The 23,427-nt window shown below is 38.1% G+C and overlaps 3 protein-coding genes across 6 annotated transcripts; 1 reads left to right on the top strand and 2 right to left on the bottom strand.

The window, feature by feature from the left end:
- Positions 1-12,810: 12,810 nt before the first annotated feature.
- LOC137732796 (B3 domain-containing protein REM16-like) lies at positions 12,811-13,717 on the top strand. Its single transcript, XM_068472066.1, has 2 exons — positions 12,811-13,230; positions 13,355-13,717. The coding sequence occupies exons 1-2, from the start codon at positions 13,078-13,080 to the stop codon at positions 13,676-13,678; spliced, it is 477 nt and encodes a 158-aa protein (XP_068328167.1). The 5' UTR covers positions 12,811-13,077; the 3' UTR covers positions 13,679-13,717.
- LOC137732788 (pentatricopeptide repeat-containing protein At1g08070, chloroplastic-like) lies at positions 13,676-16,106 on the bottom strand. The gene is made up of 2 exons (XM_068472059.1): positions 14,087-16,106; positions 13,676-14,001 (listed from the first exon to the last, which is right to left on the bottom strand). The coding sequence occupies exon 1, from the start codon at positions 16,101-16,103 to the stop codon at positions 14,292-14,294; it is 1,812 nt and encodes a 603-aa protein (XP_068328160.1). The 5' UTR covers positions 16,104-16,106; the 3' UTR covers positions 13,676-14,001; positions 14,087-14,291.
- A 122-nt stretch (positions 16,107-16,228) lies between these two features.
- Positions 16,229-23,288, bottom strand: LOC137732767 (trafficking protein particle complex II-specific subunit 120 homolog). Of its 4 annotated transcripts, none has more exons than XM_068472049.1 (11): positions 22,720-23,288; positions 22,413-22,619; positions 22,064-22,246; positions 21,830-21,939; positions 21,677-21,736; positions 21,083-21,371; positions 20,455-20,750; positions 18,901-19,778; positions 17,600-18,553; positions 17,056-17,320; positions 16,229-16,327 (listed from the first exon to the last, which is right to left on the bottom strand). In XM_068472049.1, exons 1-10 carry the CDS (start codon positions 23,128-23,130, stop codon positions 17,100-17,102), a joined length of 3,609 nt encoding a protein of 1,202 aa, XP_068328150.1. In that variant the 5' UTR covers positions 23,131-23,288; the 3' UTR covers positions 16,229-16,327; positions 17,056-17,099. The 4 variants fall into 4 exon arrangements, with proteins under 4 accessions (XP_068328150.1, XP_068328153.1, XP_068328145.1 ...); XM_068472052.1 differs by lacking the exon at positions 16,229-16,327 and adding an exon at positions 16,576-16,829; XM_068472044.1 differs by lacking the exon at positions 16,229-16,327 and having other exon boundaries at positions 16,831-17,320.
- Positions 23,289-23,427: the final 139 nt, after the last annotated feature.

A 23,427-nucleotide genomic window follows, 5' to 3' on the forward strand; every position in this document is an offset into this window, starting at 1 on the left:
GATCGGGTTGAAAATCTCAACAATGCTTTAGTGCAACCCTATTACCCATCCCTTCCATTTTGTTCATGTTTAGGTTTTCAGTTCACGACAACGAATGAGTTCTTAATATCCGAGTTAAAATTCCTCTCTCACTTCTAGTTAAAAATTGTCAATTAACTGCTTTTTATTTGAAAGTAAAAATGAATTAAATGTTAACTGTAAATAATCAAGTACATTTTTTTGTCTCTCTAAAAATTCTCATTTGCAAAAAATGTTATGTAGGTGTGTAAATGCGTAAATCCGTCTTTTCTCGGACATTCTTGACCATAATTATTGTGGTCCATGCACCAGCATCTAGCAACTGTACGGTCAGCTATTTACAATCATCATTTTTTTGTTGTTGTCGAACTACGGTCATCATTCAAGTAGTTTAACTGCGAGGTGTATTGACCTTTCCTTCTAAATCTGTCTATTTGAGTGGAGGTACTGTCAACGTAATGACATTTCGAGAAACATAATAGTAGGTGAAATCGTGGTTATTTAGTTAGGTTTCACAAGTTCTTTCGGCTTGAAATTGTGTGTATGTTTTGATGCTAATGGTGAAAGAAATCAATTTCTTCCTAAATTTTTATGTTGTGAAAGAAATAAATCTCTCCTCAAACTTTTTTGTTAACGAAAAAGAAGAAATCGTGGTTATTTATGAAAAGAATGATTAATGCCGATCCAATAAGTCCAATAATTTATTAGATTATATGTTCACTGTTAATTTTGCTACGCCAACATAACATTTTCATCAATCCTTGTCGCAACATACTTGAACTGTAATTTAACATCATAGTTTCACCAAACCTATTGAAATAGTAATGATTCGAATTAAATATTGTACAACTTTTCTACATTAAAATTTTGATAGGCCATGCAACTATTTATCTTGGTAACGGCCATAAATATGCTATTTTAGAAAATTCGGTACAAATAATTAAGAGCCCTTTTAGAATACTAAAACCATTTTTAATCATGTTTGACATCAAAAATTTTAAGTATTTTTATGTTTAAAAAGAAATACTTCAAGTTATTTTTGAAAGAAACACATGTAATGTATTATTTCTAGGAAGTATTTTCAAACGGCCCTTATTATATTTTAAAGAGCAACGAAGGCTTAGACATCAATCACTTAAGTTTGCAACTCCCCCCCCCCCCCCCCCCCCTCTCTCTCCTCCTCTCTCATTATCACTCGAATACAGCGAAAAAGACAAAGAAAACATCCAAAACATGTGAGAATAAAATGATAATATATTTTTTTAGTCTTAGAGATTATATAATCATTATATGCTCAAGATCTCTGGTTTAGTTAGATAAAATTTAGGGGAGATAATGATGCTTAGAAGATAGTTATAGTTATTTACAATGTGATACTGCAGAATCGTAGGCACCTTACTTTATGAGACACAAACAATCTCTCATATTAAAATAAAAACATATGGATGATTAATCATTAGAAAAATTAGGCACTCAACACGTATTTTTATCTCAAACGACAAAAGGTTAAAAAGTATATCCTATATATATATACACACACACACACACACACACACACACACACCTCGATCCACAGCCTTGCGTTTGGATAAGGACAACTAGAAAATGTGAAGCATGACTTGGATTTCCTAATGTTTTACCATACTATGATTAGATAAAATCAACGTCATATGGTCCTACATTATTTTGAGTGTGTCGATAACACAGCCTGGTATATTTAAAAAAAATATTTTTAACTAATTATATTGTTACACTTAGTATATCGAACTATGTTCTTAATACATTGAAAAAAAAATCTTATTTTTTACCATACTATGATTAGATAAAATAACCGTCATATGGCCCTACATTTACATCATTGCCTTGCCTTCTCAAACACCTTAATTAGTATTGAATTACCCTAATTCTACTCTTTCTAATCCCCCAATTAATTAATCCAATTTTAGTTGAAGGGTCGATGAATAAGTAAAATACTTTGAGTTAATTATGTATGAATTAACCATTTAATTATAACATGTTCAAATGGTACTTCATTCTCGTAGTAGGTTTTTAAAGACCAACTATTTATACCCATGTAGCGATATTTCAACTAAAAATTTGAATTTTTGGTTCAGTTCATGATCACAGCCATAGAATGCTTGTATAAGGTTGGACGTATGAAATTTAAATTACAACCATCAAGAATTATGATCGATTATTTTAAATATTCAATAGTAGCACAAATTATGATTCTGATCATACATTATTGATCACTAATTGCTACTTAGTCTCGTTAACGGGTTGTGTTGTTTTATGTCGGATTAATGAGTCATGCAAAAAATTGTTTTACCTAATGTTTAGACATGGAAAACAAATCGTTTACGTGTCATACTGGTTATTATAACGTGTGTTTTAACATGTGTCCGATAACGACCCGAATTGTTAACAAATGCCTAATAATGACATTACTTGTTAATAGGTGGATCCGAATCTAAACTTGTTATTTTTCGTATCGTTTCATGTTGAATTAACGAATCGTCCAACAAATTAACAGGCCTAAATTAATCACTGCATTCTATATAAAAAATAAAAAATAAAAATAAAAATTAAAATTTGGACAGTTAAAAGAAACAGAAAATATAAAGTACAGAGTTGTTAGTGAGATTGATGGATGGATGAGACAATTTCAACCAAATTCATGAAACCAACCTCCAAGACGTCTCCTGTCGCATCCCAAAGAGTCAGTCAGTCGCTGTTCCACTTTCCAAACCATGCGTGCCTTTTGTTCTCACATTTCACCTTCTTTATTTATTTACTTTATGAGTACACCTCAATCGCTTGTCAGTTACTATTTGTGTTGGGTAACTTAGGTTTAACAAAAAGAAAATGTAAAACAAAAGGCAACTGTTTCTCCTTTTGGCATGAACCTAAGCCAATATTGGTTGTAAGTGGAACTTTCTTTTGGTGACGACACGTAATCCTTGGATTAGAGATCTTAATCATCATTTTTTTGTTCTTTCTATTGTGGTACCAAAATTCTGAGTGTACTTGCAATTACCAAATTTTTATTAGCAGTTTATGACATGTGAAGTACCAGAATACTCGGTACTAAAACAAAAAAATCTCTCATGCAAACACAAAAATCAATTTGTGAATAATAAACGAATGGTAAACATAGATTCATAAGTTACAAACCTCAACAATGCCTAAACTATTAAAAAGTTCAAAATGTAGTTTGGAGAGGATTGAATGCGTTCAATTTAAGGGTTTGTTTAGTGACTAGAATTGAATTAGATTGAATCAGATTGGATACATATAATACAAGGTATGGGAGAATAATATCTCATTTTGGGTGGATCAAAATTAATCAATATTCATGAGTACTTCATCTTAAACTCACAAGATGGACAAAATTTATTTGTTTCTTTCTTTATTTACCTTAAGTATAAAGGAAAATTAATGAAAAATGGTTTTAAAATTTTTAGTTTTAATAAAAAACCATGTTATAAGTTTTGTTTAATGATTAGTACAACACCCACATTAAAGTAGTCCAACTAAAAATAGCCTGACTATAATAAATTATGATTTGTCGATTTTACCCCTAACTTTTTAAGGTTGAATTCCAGATTTTCGTCGTTAATGGAGTTCATTGTTGTTTTATAGACCTTCTTCATTTTCTTTGAAACAAAAATATAGATCCTCATGCTATTTAACTTATATTTTGTATTATTTCGTTGAAATGTGATCATAATTATTATTCATAGTATATTCGAGGTACTGTTTTTCAATTTTTCTTCGTCAGTAGAGTTTATCGTTTGTTTATCCAAAAAATAAATTTGAGATCTGCATGCTATTCAATAATAACGACGAGTCACTGTTTCTGGACTGTAAACATAAACTGTTTCTGGATTTTAAGTAACACTATTTATGGAATCCAAGTCACTGTTTATGGAATTTAAGTTACTGTTTATGGAATCTAAGTCACTATTTCTGAATCCAAATGAAATAGACACATTGTTTCCTAATTGTAAGAAATAGTGAAATTCACTGTATTTGGATTCAAAGCAAAATAAGCAATCTGTTTATTAAATATAATCGACTAATGCATGAAAGAAAAGAAACAGTCAAAGGTAAAAACATAGACTGTTTCTGGATTTTGGTTTTTTCTTTCCAGATACAGTGTTATGTTTTTTTTTTTTTTCAGACACTTTTTCTTCGGTTTCTGCCATTAAACTTCTTTGAACTTGTTTTGGCAACTTTGTTTCGATGAATGCTTCCTTTTTCAACCTTGATTTGGTTGCTTTTGAAATGGGGGAATTTGATTTGATAGGAAGACAGAGAGTTATTATGGCAGTTTTGTGCTGGGTTGAGGTTGGTGAAGAGTCAGGACAATATTGAATCATTTAGGGGTATTTACAGAAGTGTAGATTTGTAGCCGGTTGGACTTGTAAGTTTGACATGCGGACAATAGTTTTGGATGAGTTTTTATTAAATTTTGAGGCCTTTTGGTTAAATAACATTTTGCGATGGTTTTTGGTTAAATATTTGTTGACCCAAAGTTTTTTCATTAAAGCTCCCTAAATATAACAAGTGATCCGATCTAATTTAATTGTGCATCAAACGAGCCCTAAAAGCATGAAAACTCAAGTTTTTCACTGCTGATTGAATGGCAGGATCCTGACATAAATCCTGACGTTCAACCGACAGTCCCAAAAACACAAGTCCGTGTGCGAACATGTGTTCGACTTCAAGCCCAAGCTATCTATTTATGTTCTATACCTCTTGTCAAAACATAAGGCAAATATATCGTCACTGACGAACCATTACGCTACAAGGGTGTGTTGGTCACGCGATGGAGAACGGTGAGCAAATACTTTTCATTTTTCATGGACCAAAATATCTGAACAGTTGGCGAGTGGTTGTATTGTCAACACGTGTCCAACTTCAAGCCCAAATGTTAAGAATCCAGTGGGACGCCGTCTAGGTTCCGTGGAGCATCCGCCACCTCGAAGCATCTCAACGTACAATTGGCGGGGTTGTCACGGCCCGCCATAAGTTTCCAGCCCGGTGACTGCCCCACACGTGTTCTACGAGGCAACAAGAGAAAACCCAAGTCACGAATACGACACACTTCCCTACCCGGTTAAAGATTAAAATTCGGATAATACATGTCGTTTTGCTGAAAAGTGTTACAAAAACAAGTGATTAGTCGTAGGTTGATTGGGTTGATTGTGTGATTACGATTTTGCAGGCGTTGATTGTGTCTGCCAATTTTCAGGTTCGTTATTTTTAAATTTATAAAGTGGGGTCGACTTAATTATGGAGGGAACAAGATTAAATTAGGAGTAGGAGAGTGGAAAAAGTCATGTATAAGGCTTAGTCATTGTCCTTGTCCTTCGCCCTTTATCTTTTGGGGCCAAAGTGGTAGGTCTTAATTTATACAAGCTCAAACGACACTAAAATAAAAGAAAGCGGTAGATATTAAGTTCCTTTTTTATTATTTTTTTATTTTTTTATATATATCTATTATTGTATTAATATATTTTGTTTGAAATTAAGAAGAAGCGTGTGTGTTATGTTTATGACGTTATAACAAATTTTCACATGTATTATAGTGTTACGAATTCATTGATTATATTGATGAATCCAACATATTATTTGCATTTCACACTAATTACATTAAGTTTCTCAGTATGCAAAACCCATAATTCTTGGCACAAACACATTCTTTAGATGGTAGGCCGTCCAACGATGCATTATTAGGTATGCATGTTCCTTTTTTCTCCTCTTGTAGCCGTGAAGTTGTTTCAATCTCTTAATTCTTCTTTGATTTATTCAATCATATAGTTAGAAATAAGTTGAGGAATAAAAAAGATAAAAAGGACTTTTTACGATTGTCCTTCCTTGAAATTCATACTTGTTCTCATTTTGCTCCATAAAACTTATTTTATCTCAACCCCCAGAAGTATACTACCTCTCTCATTACGCCCCATTTTCGTCCGAGTCTGTCAAATAAACGTTAGGTGCGTCAGCGATATAAGTGGTAATGTCGTCATTGTATAGTGGGTGAGGAACAAAACCATTTATTTGGCTTGAAAAAGATGGGGGAGGACAAAAAAAGTGAGAGCTTGAAGAAAGGTTCATTAATGGGGGAATTTTGTAGAGTGGGTATTAAAAGGTATGATTTTTATAGATGAAACTAGATAATGAAAACCAACAACTCTGCCGTGGGGGAGGGATAAGGAGGGGGTGGTGATGGGGAGAAGGCAGCCATGGTTTTCTCTTCCATGGCGGAGGGAAGGGAAAGCAGCGAATAAATCGGCCAGTGGACCCTTTCGACTGCTTAACAATTTGTGCCATATCAGACTGCTTAACAAATTTTTGACAGACTTGGACGGAAATAGGGCATAGCGAGAGAGAGAGAGAGAGAGTACTTCAGGAAGTTAAGTGACAAAAATGAGTTTCATGAGACAGAGAGAGCAAGTATGAGTTTCAACGAGCGTTGGCGTAAATAAGTCTAACAAAAACAAAGCGTGGATATCAATTTCTCCTCTTGAAAACGAGTGACTACACCGATAATAACCTAATCACGTCAATTGTCTTGACTATCAAGTATACTAATCTTTTGATGAACATCGCATCGGTTATATATCCTTTTTACTCTCTAGATTCCTTAGTTTTGATACCACACTTTCATATGTGATGCTTTTATCACACACATAATCATAAAAACTATCTAAACACACATTAAAGGATATTTTTGGTTAATATGAGTGATTACGAGTTTTCAGTGCAATTATCATTCAGGTGTAGCAGTCTATAACAATCATCCCCAAAAGAAAAGAAAAAAAGCTTCTGACAAACCCTTTACCCCTTACATATTCCTCCATTAATTTGACAAGATTTCTTACTTGTAGTTGTCAAAAACTAAGAAATCAAAGTCCTTGGTGGTTTCCTACCTCATAACTCATTAGTTATCCTATTCCTATTCCTCTCTGGTATGCTGGTGTGGTGTGGGGTAGCAAATTAGCAATTCTTTTTGGAAGAGACTTGGCAAAAAAGGTCCAAGGTAGCAACAAGAAAAAAGTGATCGATACATCCCATTGCACGTCACTGCAATTCAACGCTTCGTGTGGATTCTCATCCGATCATATACCAAATTGGTTCGTTTTTTACCACGCCATGCATGAATATATGAAAGTAGCCAGCTCACTCTTCATCCGACTCACCAACATCACTGCGTGCGCGCGCGCGCACACACACACACATATATATATATATATATTCCTTTCCCAATTGTGCCATATGTTTTTCTCTCCCCATCCTATTCATATTTCATTTTTCAAGCTAGTTCCTAGGTAGCCCCTACCCTCTGATGGAGGAATTATGTATAGGCTTTAAGTTTAAGTGGAACACTGTGTGCTTGAATTGATGCAGAGGTTGAAAAGAAGAAAAACAGTAGTAATCACAAACTTTTGTGATGTATGCTTTCCAATATCTACTACCTTGCCAGGATTGAATTGTGCAAACACCGTTGGACTCGACACGTGAATCATCAACCCTAATACGAATACATAAAGAACATGATATTATAATCGAAAACGGATGGGAGAGTCTCAGAGCACAGTATACATGAGTATATATGTAGTGGGAGAAAAAAAAGTTAGTGAACCTTAAACCCTAATTACTTCCCCATAATGCAAGACTTTAAATCCAAAACGCTAATTTAGATTCCTTATGAGAAATAAAACTCTCAACAACAAGAAGACGACATACGTATGGTGTTAAATATGCATGCGCGTGAGAACAGCGCTGCCCCACATAGGCATTTTTAGGTTTTGTATTGAAGATATTGTATTTTTATGTGTTGTAACTGTAGGTCGACACATGCTTAAGGGAGGCGCACTTGTGCCCGAAATAATTGAGTGATGGTATCATTTAGGGTACAATTATAGAGGGGGAATTTCGCAAAAAGTGACTGCTCATAATTATAGTGAGAGATCGTATAATTGAGACATGCAATTTGTTGTGGTTAAGATTAGACACGTCAAGTTCTTTTCTCTTCTTTTTTGTTTTCAAAAGATACGTGAAGTTCAGAAGATGCTATATGATATCTCCAACAAGTCATCAAGGCCTCAATAGATCATGATACGGGTGCACTTTTATTATAGCATCATGTTATGTCAATCATAAACAACGTTATGTATACATTTCTCTTCGTTGCATTATTAATTTATTAACACGAAATGCAACAGTGACGTTGTATATCTGCCATTGAAGTTGCTTTCCACCATATGCATGCATATATTTAATGCTTAGCTAGGGTTAAAGAGAGTTAATTAATAATGATCATTATAAGATAAAAATATTGTTATTCATGTTCGGATAAATTTTTCTTATAAAATTTATTTTAGTTGTACCATGGTGTTATCAAATCACCAATTCACTTATGTTGTAACACGTCTACCTTTTTAATAATGTTATACCATAGATTTTTCCTAAGAAAACGAGAAATATTAACATTTGGTGTCGACACATATATAACACGTGAGCAACTAATATTATATATGTGCCATTGTGACTGTCACACGCAAATTTTTTCCATGGTGATTAGGTTTTTCAAATAACTTAATTAATTTGATGGGTTTAAGTTCTTGTGAAATCAAAATTAATGGATGTCCCATCCCATGGTGGCTTTTGTAGCTAGCTAATTTTACCATCTTCTTTTCCACTTGTCATGTTCCTTTGCCTCATGTGCTTTGGCCCCCCTTCCCCTCTCCCATACTTGGCTTTCCTGCATGGACCACAAAAACACTGAGTCTTCGTGCATGGACCACTCGACCACTTACCCCTCCTTCACTGTTCTTCCCAACCCCACCCCCCACCCCCTCCCACAAGCAACAAAAAAGAAGTAAACTGACCAAAAATTGTCCAAACTTTTTGAAAGATATATGTGGGAATCCAATCTCCATTCATGAACTTGTACATTTAATTTCCAATAATATTCCACCCAATATTTGGTTGCATTATTTGTACGATCACTTAGACAAAAAATCAATAACTTTCATTTTGAATTTTATTTTTGTTCAATAAATTGTAAGTGACTTGTTCTCCATATCAATATGTCATATTATTTCGCAATTTATGTATTCTTATACAATTACGTATTTTTATAAGTATAAATAGACACTTGTTTATACAATACATAATAAATTTACCTAAATCCGTGTAAGTGTTAGGCTCCAGCCTACCGCACAACTAGCAATTAGCGTCTTTTAAAACCTTGAGCATTATTAGGGATGAAAGAACTAGCTAGATCTTTTCATTATCTCTCTTTCTCTTCAAATTATCTCACCTATCATGTTCATCTAAGCATAATATGATTATTAATTTCCGTCAACCGTGAGTTTGTCGGGATCCCAGAAGGAAATCGAACACAAAACTTCATCTCTCATGGTGCCAAACGAATGCTCTAAATTTTAGACCTTTTTTTCAAGGGTCGAGAAAAAGAAACGTTAAGGAGAGAAAGAGGAAGCAGATGATATACTCCGTCAGAAACCCTCAAGCCAGTTGTTAATTACACCATGCCTTGACTACCAATTAGCTGTCATGTAAATTAAGAGTGCATGCGAAGTAGCTAATATATGCAAATGAGCTTCATCTGGGGAATCGTGCACGAAAACTTACCATCTTTAGGGTGTAAGAGGGGAACAAGAACCCCAGAATGGTAAAAGGGCAAAAGGCCCCACAAAGTATTCAGATAACGCAGAAGGCGATATGATAGATGAGAAAACATAAAAGAAAAAAAAAAAAGCAAAAAAGGGACATATAATAGAGCAAAGCGTGGCTTCGATGATGCTCTGTTTATTGCCCTTTCTTATGTCATGTCACCCCATCAACCAGGTATCTTACGACACCTGATTTTTTATAGGGCCATCAATAGTGATAGGATACTAGGAAAATAGTTTTCGTGATAAATTTGATAATAGTTTTTACTACGAGGATTTTATCTTATTTGTTTTTTTTTTTTTTTTTTTTTTTGAACATCTATCTTATTTGTTTATCATGAACGTTTTCTTTTGAATATTCTGTCATTACGGAGATCATTTTTTTTATATTTATTTTCAAGTTACTAATGTACTCATTAGAAAATGAAACTTATATAATGAATAACTTGCATTGTTATACATTAACTGTATTTAACTATTCATATTTAATTTTACCAAACAACGACGATTATGATAACGCGCGTAACTGGTTATAGGAGAGGAAACTTGGGAACTTTTTAAGTTAACGAACGTAGAAGAAGTGTTAACTTGGAATTTGAACTTGCCAACCTGAATGATCGGGGGTCAATGTGTTTCCCTCCAGAGAGTTTCAATTCAAATTACAACTAGGCTTATTGTTTTATAATCATCAATATAAGTTTGTTATAATGAAAATACTGTTTCGGCCGATTTGTAGGTATACTTTTGGAGATTTTTAGTATGCCTGCGTGTATAGCGATTCTTGGTCATTTTAAGTTCGATTTTCTCTAAAGACGAATGTGAACCACATTATTGCCAGCTTATTGTGATGCTAAACCCACCATCTCCCCCTTGGTATAAATACTATCGTTTGTTCAACAACAAAAAAATAGTCTGTGAGATTGCTATAACTTATCACTTTGGTCCCTGAAATTTAAAATCGATAGAAGTGGTCCCCGAGTTTATCCACTATCAATCATTTTAATCATTCCATGAAAATCTCCATCAAATTATTTAATCCTTTATTCAACATCAACATGGGACAGATCGTTGTAGAATTTTGTTATTTTTTCAATGCATGTGACAAATTAAGAAGGAATATTCTAGGCCTTGAAGTTTCACATTGACAAATTTTCCCATGTGATGAAGCAGAGAAACGGAGGACTTATACATTGATCATTGTTTGTGGAATTTGTCAATAGGACTGATTGATGACTATAGAAACATGTGACAATAAGGAAATTAAAATGTGTTATTTTGAATGCTTCGGCCTGTCATCCTCATCGCAAGCAAGATTAGGTGGTGATCTTTCAAAATTCATGCTTGTCTTCCCTTCAAAGCCAACATTTCCTCTGGCTGGTTATAGCTAGGCCCATGCAAGACTTAGGGTTTTTGCTCATCACTGACCCATACTACCCTAGCTAGCTAACTTATGAGTATGAAATGAATCGTAAACTTGAACGTTTGAAATTAGTGAATTGTCATATCCGAAGTGCATACTAGCACAATTTTCTCATTGAGAAATTAAATTGTGACAGAAATTTAAAAGGGCGGAGCCTACAAGACGGAAACATCGCGACATGTCCTGCATGAAGACAATAAAAACATTATAAAACTTATAAAACATGCGACAAGGATGCATGCATGCATGGCAATTAATCAATAATGTAAGAGGGTCGATTTTTCTACCTCCATAGGCCCCTCAAGGCTCAAACTAACCCATGCATCTTTTACTGTTCCTTTGCCCCCAATGAACGTTAATCTCAGTCTTATCCTCAAAGCAAATACCAATCAGATACTGAACACTTCTGTTCCATTGCCCCCAAAGATCAGTCGCATGTCTGCACGTGATTGATTTCTTATCATTGATGTCGCATGCGTGTTCTATCGTGAAATATATATGTTCATGTGGTTAAGAATTCCTCTCGCGTGCGCTTGATTGACTGAACGCAACCGTCCTCTAGAAATTACATTTAAAATTGTCTTACCCGTGCATCTGATCGATCAAGTCGGGTGTCCTTGGCTGGGATAAGACAAGGAGTGCCTAGTATTTTCAGGTTTCTTTTTTTGGTACCTGTCGATGGATAATGACTAGTGCTAAATCCTGTAGTCCTAATCAACCAACTGGAAACATGCTGATGTACAAACATGAGGGTCCTTCTCCTAAAGCCCTAATAAATTTGCAGTTGGAAGGTCAGGGATATTTTCTTTGGTCCAACCCATGAACAACCTACAAATTGAAGAGGCCCATTTTATTAGGCCCAGCCCAGTTAAGACTTGAAAGCAGCAAAGTACAAGTGCAACTGAACAGTGTCAACAGAAGCAGACCGCTCAATTCAAAGCTTCCCGCGGCGTTTCTGCAGAGTACGAACTCGCCGTACGACCTCTAGCCAATGAAATTCATGGCATCGCCGCTGCTCTTCTGCCACCCACTGCTGCGGTGGAGGGCTCCCATTGGCTCTCTCCACCTATATATTCAACGCTATTCACTTCCTCAGCCGTAGCTGGTAAGCAAACCAAAACCCTATTTTCTTCTGTGTTTCTCTGAGAAAACTTTCACAACCCCTTCAGAACTTCTTCTTTTTCTTCACATTTCTTGTTTTCACTCAGCATTTTCGCAAGAATCATGGCTGGCTCACCTCCATTTCCCAGACGGTTTTTCAAGCCTTTGATTCCCGGCTTCGAATACGCAGTCGTATGCTCTCTCTCTCTCTCTCTCAGTAATTTTCTTGTATGCGAAATATTGTAAATTTTAATGAGACATGTTATTTTTGTGGGTTTTGGATTTTGTTCATCTGCTTCCTTACTCTTATTTTGTTTAGGATTTCATCTAAAACATTAGTTCTCCTGGAAATTTATATCACATTTTGTTTGTCCATCCTTATTTAACATAGACATCGAGTTTGTCCATTTTTCAGATTGATTGATTCGGACGTGTGAAATGCTGTTTGTAATGAAGAGGCTGATGAGTGAAATGCTGTGAATATGTATTACCTTGATGATACTCCGTTTATTTCGTAAATTCTAGCTGCAGGTTCATCCATGTTAACATAAATGTCGAGTTTTCATCACATCTTCGCTGTTTGATTGGTTAGGAAATGAGACCTAATGTTTTTATTCTGCTTATCAACAGTCAATTCCGGCGAGTTTTTCTCAGAATCTTAATGAAAGGAACGCGAAGAAAGCGGTTATTGAAAGCTGCCAGGGATCATGGGAAGTTGGAGTTGCTAGGACTGGGGAGGGAACCCTCTATTTTGAAGGCGGTTGGGAAGAGTTTGTGAAGGATCACAACCTGAAAGTCGGAGAATTTCTTGTGTTCAGACACCTAGGCCGCATGGTTTTTCATGTCAACGTGTATGAGCCACTTGGTTGCGAGAAAGTGTTTCCTCCTCCTCCTCCTCCTGCCGCTGCACCATCAACCTCGAGTCCTCTGTTCTTCCTCAAAAGCATTTCGGAAACTCATTCTCTGCCCAGCAAGTGCTATGTGGTAGGTTTTATACCTTCCCTTCCCCGTACAAATGTGTCGTGATACCGCGGTGAAAGTTCTGAAGCTGCCTTCTTTGTTTTGTTGATTTTGGATCCTTTCTAATTCTAGCGAGTGTTCATGGCAGACTATTCCGTCGGGATTTGTGAAAGCCCATGGCCTTGGTGACAGAAAGAAAATGATCCTCAAAGTTCCGTTTGTTCGAGGAAAATGGCCGGTGGAACTTGGAACTTGGCAAGGCGGAAAGAGAGGTGCAGCCATTAGTCTTCGCACCGCAATAAGAACGAGGGGATGGTACAAGTTTTACGAGGACAACGGGCTCAAGATTGGAGATTGCTGCAAGTTTGTGCTGAAGGAGGTGCCGGATTCAAAATCGAAGCCTGTGATAATGGAGGTCGACATAAAACGCATGGTCCTGGGATCATCCAAGGCAGTTGTTAACTTCGAGTGATTTGGAGAAATATGACTTATGTACTCACTTATAACATAGCTTAGGATTTAAGCAAAATATTTATCACAAGTACATTGGCCTCGAATTCTTTTCAGAACGGTTAGAAATAGCCGATAAATTCGCCAGCGTGCCATGCCCTTGTTTCAATATTTTTTCTTCCTTGTTGGAGGGTTAAACCAAGGCGATCGAACTGCTGCGATGAAGAGTTGCGTGGAACTTGTTGTGCTTAGCCGGACAAAGAGATTGCTTGAAATTTAACTCATACCGTGAACTTGAACGATGTTGACGATATTGAAATTGTTGCATGAAGATTTGATGGCCATCTGCAAGAGTTTCTTGGTTAATACATAAGAAATGCAGTGACAGATATTCACAAAACATGTCCATGGATTAAGGAAAGAATTGAACCTTGAACTGAATCTCCAAATCAACTCCGAGATCACGTGTCCATCTTCCGAATCTGCAATTTTCCATACAAATCCAAATCCAAATGTTCCGAATCTGCAATCCATTCAAATCCAAATGTCCCTAGAAGGGTAACTGCTCCAATCACTTTCCCTCCTCTTCCGGTCTTCCCACTTTCAGGAAATATCTCTAGGAATTTGATTGTCCCTCAGCTGCTTTCCAGACACTCTTCATATAAAGCAGGCAACCGCATCAAGCCTGTCATCTTGAGCTTGTTGCTTAATTCGTCCAACACAGTGTATATATCTTCTGATTCAGGGTGCGTCTTGTCGGCAACAAGAAACTCATGAACTACATCTCCAATCTCGATCATGCTACATCCAGGTAGCTTGCAAATACTCGCGTTAACCATTGCCTCTCGAACTGCTTTAACCCTGTCAAACCTTCGTGCTGCAGCGTACATATTTGCCAACAGCACGTAGGAGCCCCCATCCATTGCTTCTAAGTTGAAAACATGACCAGCCACCCACTCTCCTACCTCAGTATCACCATGAATGCTACAAGCATTAAACAGTGATCCCCATACAACTACATTTGGTTCAATATCCATCCTCTCAATAAGCTTCCTTGCTTCTTTCAAAAGTCCAGCGCGCCCAAGAAGGTCAACCATGCAACCGTAATGCTCAACTTTTGGGGCAATCTTATAAGTTTTCACCATCAAATCAAAGTATTGTTTACCTTTTTCAACCAAACCAGCATGTGCACAAGCATGTAAAATCGAAAGGAACGTTACACTATCTGGCATGACACCTGATTTTCTCATATCATCAAAGAGCTCTATTGCAGATCCAGCCTGCCCATTTGATGCATATCCAGAGAGAATAGCGTTCCATGTTGCAACAGTTTTCTTATCCATTTGATCAAACACGTCTCTAGCTGCTTCAATGGAACCACATTTTGCATACAGGTCTACCAAAGATGTACCTATAAACACATCCCAAAGTCCATTCTTCTCTGCGAATTTCCGAACCCAGTTTCCTATATTAACAGCACCCATTTGAGCACAAGCGGACAACAAGCCTGAAATCGTGAACGTATCGGGCTTAACATCCAAACAACACATTTCCCTGAAAACATCAATTGCTTCTTTCGACAACCCGTTGAGGGAATAGCCACTTATCAAAGAGTTCCATACCACAGCATTCTTCTCAGGCATTCCCTCAAACACTCTCTTTGCATAATCCAAACACCCACATTTTGCATACAAATCAACAAGTGCAGCTCCAACTTTCACATTTGACCCAAAAGTCACCTCTTTTCTCAAAAACCCATGAACCTCTCTTCCAAATTTCAAGTTTTTCGAAACCGTGCAAGCCGAAATCAATGCCAAAACCGCACTTTCATTGGGTCTAACCTCTCCATCTTCCACCATCTCCCTAAAAACCTCACAAGCTTCAAAAACCATCCCGTTTCGAGCATAACCCATTATCATGGAATTCCAGAAAACAACATCCTTCACCGTAAATTCATCAAACACCTGCCTTGCACCCTCAATTTTCCCACAAACCCCATAAAAGTTCAGCAAAGAAGTACACAAATACCTGTCGAAGTCAAACCCGATTCTCACAACCACACCATGAACCTCCCTCCCTTTGTCCATATCCGATTCGCTAGCGCAAGCCTTCAACACAAAAGGGTAAGTAAACCTGTCGCCCAAAGCATTTTCTTGCACCCTCATCATGTTATAAATCGACAGAGCAACAAATGGGGTTTCTGATTGGGAATGTGCTCGGATCATGGAATTGTAGACGAAAACGCTTGGTTCTTGAGTTCGAATCAATAAGCGGGTGGCGTAGTTCAGAGATTGAGGGAGCAGGAAGGAATTGGTGATCTGGATGAGGATGAATTGGTTGTAGGAAAGGCCCGAGATTACGGATTTGGCGTGGATCTGCTTCAGTTGTTGAAGGCTTGTGCAGGTCTCGATGAGAGTTAGGAGGGATTTGGGGACCTGAGATTTCATTGGGGAATCAACGGATCGCCGGGAATGTTTAGCCCTTACCCCGTTCGACCGTCACCGTAAGGCGGCGGGGGAATAAGGAGGGAAACGAAGAGTCGGGCAAACGTTTTCAAGTAACGGCATTTTCCCGACTCTTGAACAAAAATGACGTTTATACCCCTGATTCGGTATCTCCTTCCTCCTCCCCGTCTCTGATGCAAAGCTGGCCACATTATTCGCAACCTCCACTGCGACAAACAAGAAAATGACGTTTATAAACATAAAATTTTCTATGTTGCGGATTGTTGATATCGTTGATATTTCGAACTTACACAGTTTGTTATTATATCGTCGATATGGAGTCGATATTTTGTCCGCAAGAATCATTTGTGTGAAACATAGCAAAATTGTTTCAACTCTAACCCATCAATTTTGGCATCTTTTCGCTTAGTCAAGAAAAATGATAAACACACCCTTTTTATTCTGTTTCTGTACACTCCTAACACGACTCAAGGTTTTCATATTAATTTTCCTAGTTCAATCAAATACAAGACTTGGGAATAAGATGCAAATTTTTTACAAATCCTACTTCTTTTTGCACTGCCGAAAGAAGTCGCGAATTCAAATTTCCATCCCCCGTCGATTTAAAACAACAAAAACCCACAAATGTCTTGGCTAGGCAAGAAAAGACACATCCATGATCAAATCTTCTATACAACAATCATCGAACAAAATGAAGACTCGAATAATCTGCAGCAAACATGTTTCTTTCGTGTAAATAAAACGTAGCCAAATTGATAAGAGGTTAACAACTTATTTCACAACATTTGTGTACAAAACTGCAACTATGAATCTAAAATCCACAACAGAGAACACCCTACTTTTAAGAATTTGATTCTCAAGACAAATGGATGCGTTCCTCCCGCTGCCAAATTAAAAACATATGGCATTGTTTACTGATACTGAAAGCATTAACCTGGTTTGAGCCAATCCGGCTGATGTGGTGGGCGGAAAGAACCATCATGCAGTCCCAACAACACGAACATGATATGGGGGCCCACGGCAGAATATTGGCTCATCGGATGATTTTGTTCTTGCACGAGCCCTGAGTATATCATTAGCATCATCGATCACTGAGGCAGCTACCAGCGTGTACTCACCCGGGACAAGAAAATACAAAGAGAAAGAATGCTTAATTTCTTCAAGTGGGGGAACCTCCACGGCGATCCCGCTCAAAACACCTACGTACGAATTCAATTATCACACAACACAAGTGAGATTCGATTGCAAATTTCAGGGGAAGTTCTAATGACAATGACCTCAAAACAAACGGTTCAGAAATAAACAAAAAAATAGGCAGGATTCAAAATTTGATAACCAATTAACCAGGTACTAAAAAGCTTATTTCCGAAAAATTTATATGCCTCGAAATAAATACACACACCTACACGTAATAGAAGAGTGAATATCTCTAAATACTAAAACAGGCTTGTCAAAAAGGGATAATCATAGAACATTACCAGAATACAAGACAGTTGCCTTTGTACACTCTATGCAATTCTCTCCAGCAACGTCTCTGCATGTAATGCTAAGACTCATTTTGATCATCTCCTTCGTGTTATTACGAACCATAACTTCCATTGGAGTCATTTCATGCGCCAGCACAGAACCCTTAGCTGCAGAAGGGTGAACTTGAAAATTGTGCTCTGTGTGTGAACCAGAATGTTCAAGTGCAAGGCCGTTTCTAGAAAGCCTGAAGCAAAATGTCAATGGATCTGGCAGCAGTACATCCATAACAGATGTCTGAAGGGCTGCCTGTATAGCATCCTTGATATTCAATTCTCCACAGCTGTTTCGACCTGATTGCCACCTAACCTTTATCTTAGATATGAGGTTCTTGATAGAAGCATTAAGTTCAGCTTTAGTATTCCGTTCCGAGAAGCTTGAATTTCTGCCACTAACAGCCCCATCTGCCAGATTATCCTTCACAAAAAATGAATCATCAAGAACTGGTAGTTTAAAATGCTCCAGTGGTATCAGTACCCTCGCAGAACAATCCCGATCAATTCTTGTTTTAGGGTAACCATATTCAGTAGCATCTTGATCACCAGAAAGTATATGCTCATGACTAGCGTTCTCCAGCTGGACAGAAACAGTAATTTCAAAGACAACATCTGTGGGATTAGACAACTCAAGTTCAAGAAAGCGTAGTCCCCAACTTCCTCTGAAAGGATCAATCTTCACCAATCTGTCCATCTTAGTAGGAGAACCAAGAGCTTCAGTAGGGCTATTCTCAATATCAACTGGTTTTGGAAGGTTTACACCCACTTGTGCAGGAATCTCCATCGAAAGCAGACGAGCCTTTACAAAAGACAAACCCTGAAGAACACAAATCTGCAAAGGAACAAGAAGGCGCCTGCCAGGGGGGATAGCAGATTTATCTGTTGGAGGATCTCCAGCATTTGTCAGAGGCCCTGAGAAACAAAATGAAAAGAAATCAAGTCACAGAAGTTAATGGTACTTGTAGTCACTACTCAGGAACGAGGTGGCACAGGGGAGGTGCATATGATACATGACAACTGTAGCCAGTTAGAATGGACAGTTCAGAAAATGGTTTAGCATTCAGTTTCTTATTATATATACATAACAATTGAAAATAAAGAGGGCTTACTATATATACTTGAACATCAGAAGATAACAGTAAATATAAAATAATGCACATAATTCATCTCATTTTAGCTCTACGTGATAATGCATGTGTGCGAGCGAGAGAGAGAGAGAGAGAGAGAGAGTACTATATTGGTTATGGATTTATTAATACCTGCATAATGGATTAACAATATGGGGTTACTTCCATCCTTAGACTGCCTCGCAGTGCTTCCAGAGGCACTCCTGCCTGCAGCAGTCTCAGGATCTGCTACAACATGGCGCCAAGCCTTTAAGGTCACAGGTATAGTCACTTCGGCCCCAGGCCTCAAAGGAAGGGCTGATTTTAAGGTTTCAGACGCAATCGAGATAACAGAATCTTGGTTTTTTCCTGATAATGATACATGTGCTTGCTCAACTGGAACTGTACCTGCATTAGCCAGACTGATCCACACATCACGAATTTCACCCTCATGAAGAATGATTGCACCATCACCACCAACTACACGTGAAACCAGCAATGGTAATGGTGGTACCACAGAAATGTTCGGAACAGATATGTTTTTCAGCCTCGCAGACCCACAGCATCTGAAAGGGTCAGAAAGCACAAGTCCTTGTGTAGCTCCAAGAAGCAGATTATCAACATCCTTAAACAGGTGTTCAGTAATAACACCAAAGCAGTGGACAGTGCACCCAGGAATTGTCACTGGCCCAACTGCAATCGGGATCCCAGATAAGGTGATCACTTTTGATGAATTGGGTGGAAGATTCACAGTAACAGGAAAAGCATCAAAATTTCCTGAAGGCACTGAGAGATATATGCTATCAACCCTCAAATCAAAGCCACAAGGGTTTGCCAGTTCGACTAAAATCTGAACAGGTTCTCCAACAATCCAAACGAGGTCCTGTTTGGCATTACTGTTTGTGTCTCCCTTGCTGAATGGTGTATAAATAAACGGACCAGTATTAGCAGCTCCTGCCCACCAGTCTTCTCTTCCTGGATTGCGCTTTACAATGTCCATTTGTGAAGGATGGAGAGGAAAAGAATACAATCTAGAAGCAAAGAAGATGATTAAATTTGGGAATTCATACTAATATTAAGTGACACTTATAATAAAAGCACTAATGATTATTTGTCCATATTCAGTCAAGATCAACTTGGATATGGGAAGATTCTTAGAGGAACAAAGGAATAGAATTTTACTCATCTGCAATATGAATAGAAGACTACATAGCTACACAAAGGGTTCTGAGCGAATCATAGTTCTACAAAAACTATATAGGTAAACAAAATATTGTTTTAAAAAATGATGCTAAAGAAAGAAGCCTCGACTTGTTAACAAAACAAGAGAAAGGACTCTAGCATCCATAAGAACATTAATAAGCTGGTCAGCGCTAGGAGGTATCTACTTCTCATTGCTGCATTCTAATGTTAGAGAAAGAATATCTGTCAGTAGTAATTCACATAGCAGAATAATCCTCCTCACTGACAGATTAAATGTATTTAGATAGCATTTAATCATACATCAAAAACTTATGTTAAAAGAAATAGTAATTAGTTCAACCCTAGTTATCATGGTGTCTCAGTGCAACTATATACTTGTCATGCAGCAAAGACTATGGAGAAAAATTACCTATAGGACAGCAAATACTATTATTGTTATTGGGCTTCATATGTAATAAACTGTTCATGTATTAACAGGAAAAATGCTTAGGTACTGGTGAAAACCTGATGAAAGGTAAAGCAGGGTCAGCACAGCGAGTTCCCGATGGCAACCTATCTGCTGAATTTGAAAGTGCACTAGCAAGACCATTTTGCCCAGCAGGTGTAATTAAGGGATAATATGATCTTAGTAATCTTGCAGCTGCACCCCAGGCAGCAAGAGGATCTCCTGCACGGACAGCGGATAGCAGAATCTCTCTGAGTACAACCATCTGTAGTGTGCTCCACTGAGACTCAAAAAGAGAGACAACTGACTGGTGGAGCATTTTCCCACCCTCTGCAAGACTTGACCCAATTTCCTTCTGTGAAAAACAAAATAAGAATGAGTAGCTAAAAACTTACTACGAATATGCTCACGATCAAAGCCACACGCTATATAAGAACGTTACTACAGAGTAATAATGCAAGACAGTTACTAGGGAATAAAACTCTCAACCATATTCTTCATTTGCACTATTCCAAAATACAACAGAGAAGAGACTGATATGTGCCATCAATGATCAAGACCTCAAATTCACAAAGTAAGCCATAAATTCCATCTCAAAAGACACATTAAAGCATGTGCAGAAGCATGCAGACAGACTGAAATGCTAAATATGACCAGGAATCATGTGCTTAATACTTAAACACTCACTTTAGGAAGCGAGTCTTCAGAGATGGAAGCTCTACTTTGAACATGGTAGGCTCTTGTTGTCATTGCCAAAACTTGCATTGCACTAATGGCAGCCAGTCTATTATCCTGCTGTAGATATAACTGAGCCACTTGCCTTGAGAAAAAAGCAGCCTTTCGCTGATAACCAAGAGTTCCATATAAACGAGCTATTTCAACATATAAAACAAGTCTATCACTGGCATCAATCAGAGATTTAGCACCATCTGCTGCACTTGTAAGTAGTTCCACTACCTCCTTAGCCAGCTCCCGTCTGCCACAGTAAAACCAAATTTCGTAGGAAAGTGTAAAATCTAACTATTTCCAAAGTCTTTTTGTCATCTCATGGACATAAATGATCATAACTGGAACTATTATGGAGCACCTACTTCAACTTTTAGAGATTGAATTCAATTTATTTATCATCATTTACCGAGAACGGAAGATTAAAAGTCAGACTCGTAGATAGAAACAGTATACGAATAAGATCCAGTCAGAACGTTATCCAGTAAAAATGGTAGATGCATCTAATACAAGCTGCGTGCATCAAATTATAAAATTTTGATAAACAAAACATACCTGCAAAGAAACCTTGCCAGTTTCAATGTAGCCTCTAGTTCAAATGTTAAGGGTGAAACTCTGCACATAAATAATTAATAAAAGTAACAGTTAAAAGAATGCATACGTTAATAAAGCAATAACCATCTAAATGCAATAGCATCTAGGAATTACCTTTGAGCATTTTCTTGTATAAATGACTTCCTGTAGTGCAAGATGACACTACTGTATCGATATCTAACTTCATCATCGACACCTGAATCCCTTTCGCCCATTCGATCAATCTAACATGTTTATATATGTCAGTAAGTAGGAAATCTAGGCAACAAATAAACCGGGAAGCCATGAAAGCCTACTGTGTTATCAAACACAGGTAGCCATGCAAAAATCCAGAGAGTGAGCCATTACCAGTAAGGCACAGACACTGCCCTCCAATGCACCAGCATACCAGAAAAAATCTCCAGTCAACCTAGCAAGTTCTAGTGCAGTAGAGTAATGAGCATTGGCATCAACAGGTGATCCTGCCAACAAGCAATAATCACCCATTGTCTTCTGCGCTCGCCCGAGCCTCCGCTTCTTCGCCTTTATAACCTGCCATTTTAGAATTTTTTTTGTTCACTTCATCTTTTGGTAACATTTAACGCATAAATTGAGATACCAACACTCCGATTAAAACACTAACATTTCGATAAATACATACTAGACTACTAATTATTATAATAACAGAATAAATCCTATAGGACACCTAGACATGAACCTCCTCTGAGTTGAGAGTGGCTTGAGAATCCAAAGGCGTCTTGACAATGGTTCCTGCAGGCTCAGCTTTCAGCACCCATTTCTCGAACTCCATCAGCAGTGATGCCGCAATGTCCTGCATCATTGTCTGCAGGTGGAACTCCAGAGTCGCCCGATCCGCCGGCGGAAACAGCATCAAGTTCCCTCCTTTCTTGCTCCCATCCTCCAACTGTAATCCAATCAACACACAATAAATCCAAAAAGATTCGAAATTTCGAAGAGGAAAAAAGTAACAAATTGAAACTAATCGAGATTAGCATTCTCTGGACCTGAGAATCGCCGGGGCAGAAGGCGAAGCAGCGATCGACGAGGGCGGAGGAGTAGGCGCGGCGAGCCGAGTCGAATTGATCGATGACGGAGTCGAGATCGGGAGACGAGGGGCAGTGGCAGATGCCGATGACAGCTAAGGTTTTGCGATTGGACTGGAAATCCTCCCACGGCGACGGTGGGGCCCCGCCGAGGACGAACTTGAATCGGAGGTTGCCGGAATCCCAGGGCTGGTGGGCGAAGGGGGACTTCTGGTGCTCGGTGTAGAAGGAGCTGATGGCGGAGAGAGGGATCGTCTGGTGGCGGAGCAGCATCGAGTGGTAGTCGCGGAGGAGGACGGGGGGCACGTGGCCGATGGGGAGGACAGCCACACGGATCATGGAGCTGGTTTCGATGCTAACGTCCGGCTCCATTTTGGCGGGAGATCGGAGGGTGCAGGGGGATTAGGTGTGGGAGTGGATCGAGAGCATGGGAGTGGAGATGTCGCTGCGAGGAAGACACAGATCGTGTTTTGAGATTCTTGGCTAGTTAAGAAGGAGGGTGGAGGAAAATATGTTTGGTTGTAGGGTTATCCGGACTCTGGATCGGGGATAGAGATATCCTTGGATAAGTGCAGGACAGTTTATGCAACAAACTAATCAATTATGTTTATTGCAATTTTGGACTCCATCGACATAGTTAATAACTTAATGCGTAATCCCTCAACTTTT

This window comes from Pyrus communis, chromosome 1, assembly GCF_963583255.1.
Source record: "Pyrus communis chromosome 1, drPyrComm1.1, whole genome shotgun sequence".
Classification (NCBI taxonomy): domain Eukaryota; kingdom Viridiplantae; phylum Streptophyta; class Magnoliopsida; order Rosales; family Rosaceae; genus Pyrus; species Pyrus communis.

Bases quoted from the DNA above. Each gene is read 5' to 3' on its own strand.
- LOC137732796 (XM_068472066.1), top strand. From the start codon at position 13,078: ATGGTTTTTCATGTCAACGTGTATGAGCCACTTGGTTGCGAGAAAGTG. The intron at 13,231-13,354 runs GTAGGTTTTATA...TGTTCATGGCAG, and splicing joins TGCCCAGCAAGTGCTATGTG to ACTATTCCGTCGGGATTTGT.
- LOC137732788 (XM_068472059.1), bottom strand. From the start codon at position 16,103: ATGAAATCTCAGGTCCCCAAATCCCTCCTAACTCTCATCGAGACCTGC.
- LOC137732767 (XM_068472049.1), bottom strand. From the start codon at position 23,130: ATGGAGCCGGACGTTAGCATCGAAACCAGCTCCATGATCCGTGTGGCT. The intron at 22,247-22,412 runs GTTCATGTCTAG...CTAAAATGGCAG, and splicing joins CCACTCTCAACTCAGAGGAG to GTTATAAAGGCGAAGAAGCG. The intron at 21,737-21,829 runs GTAATTCCTAGA...ATTTATGTGCAG, and splicing joins ATACAAGAAAATGCTCAAAG to AGTTTCACCCTTAACATTTG.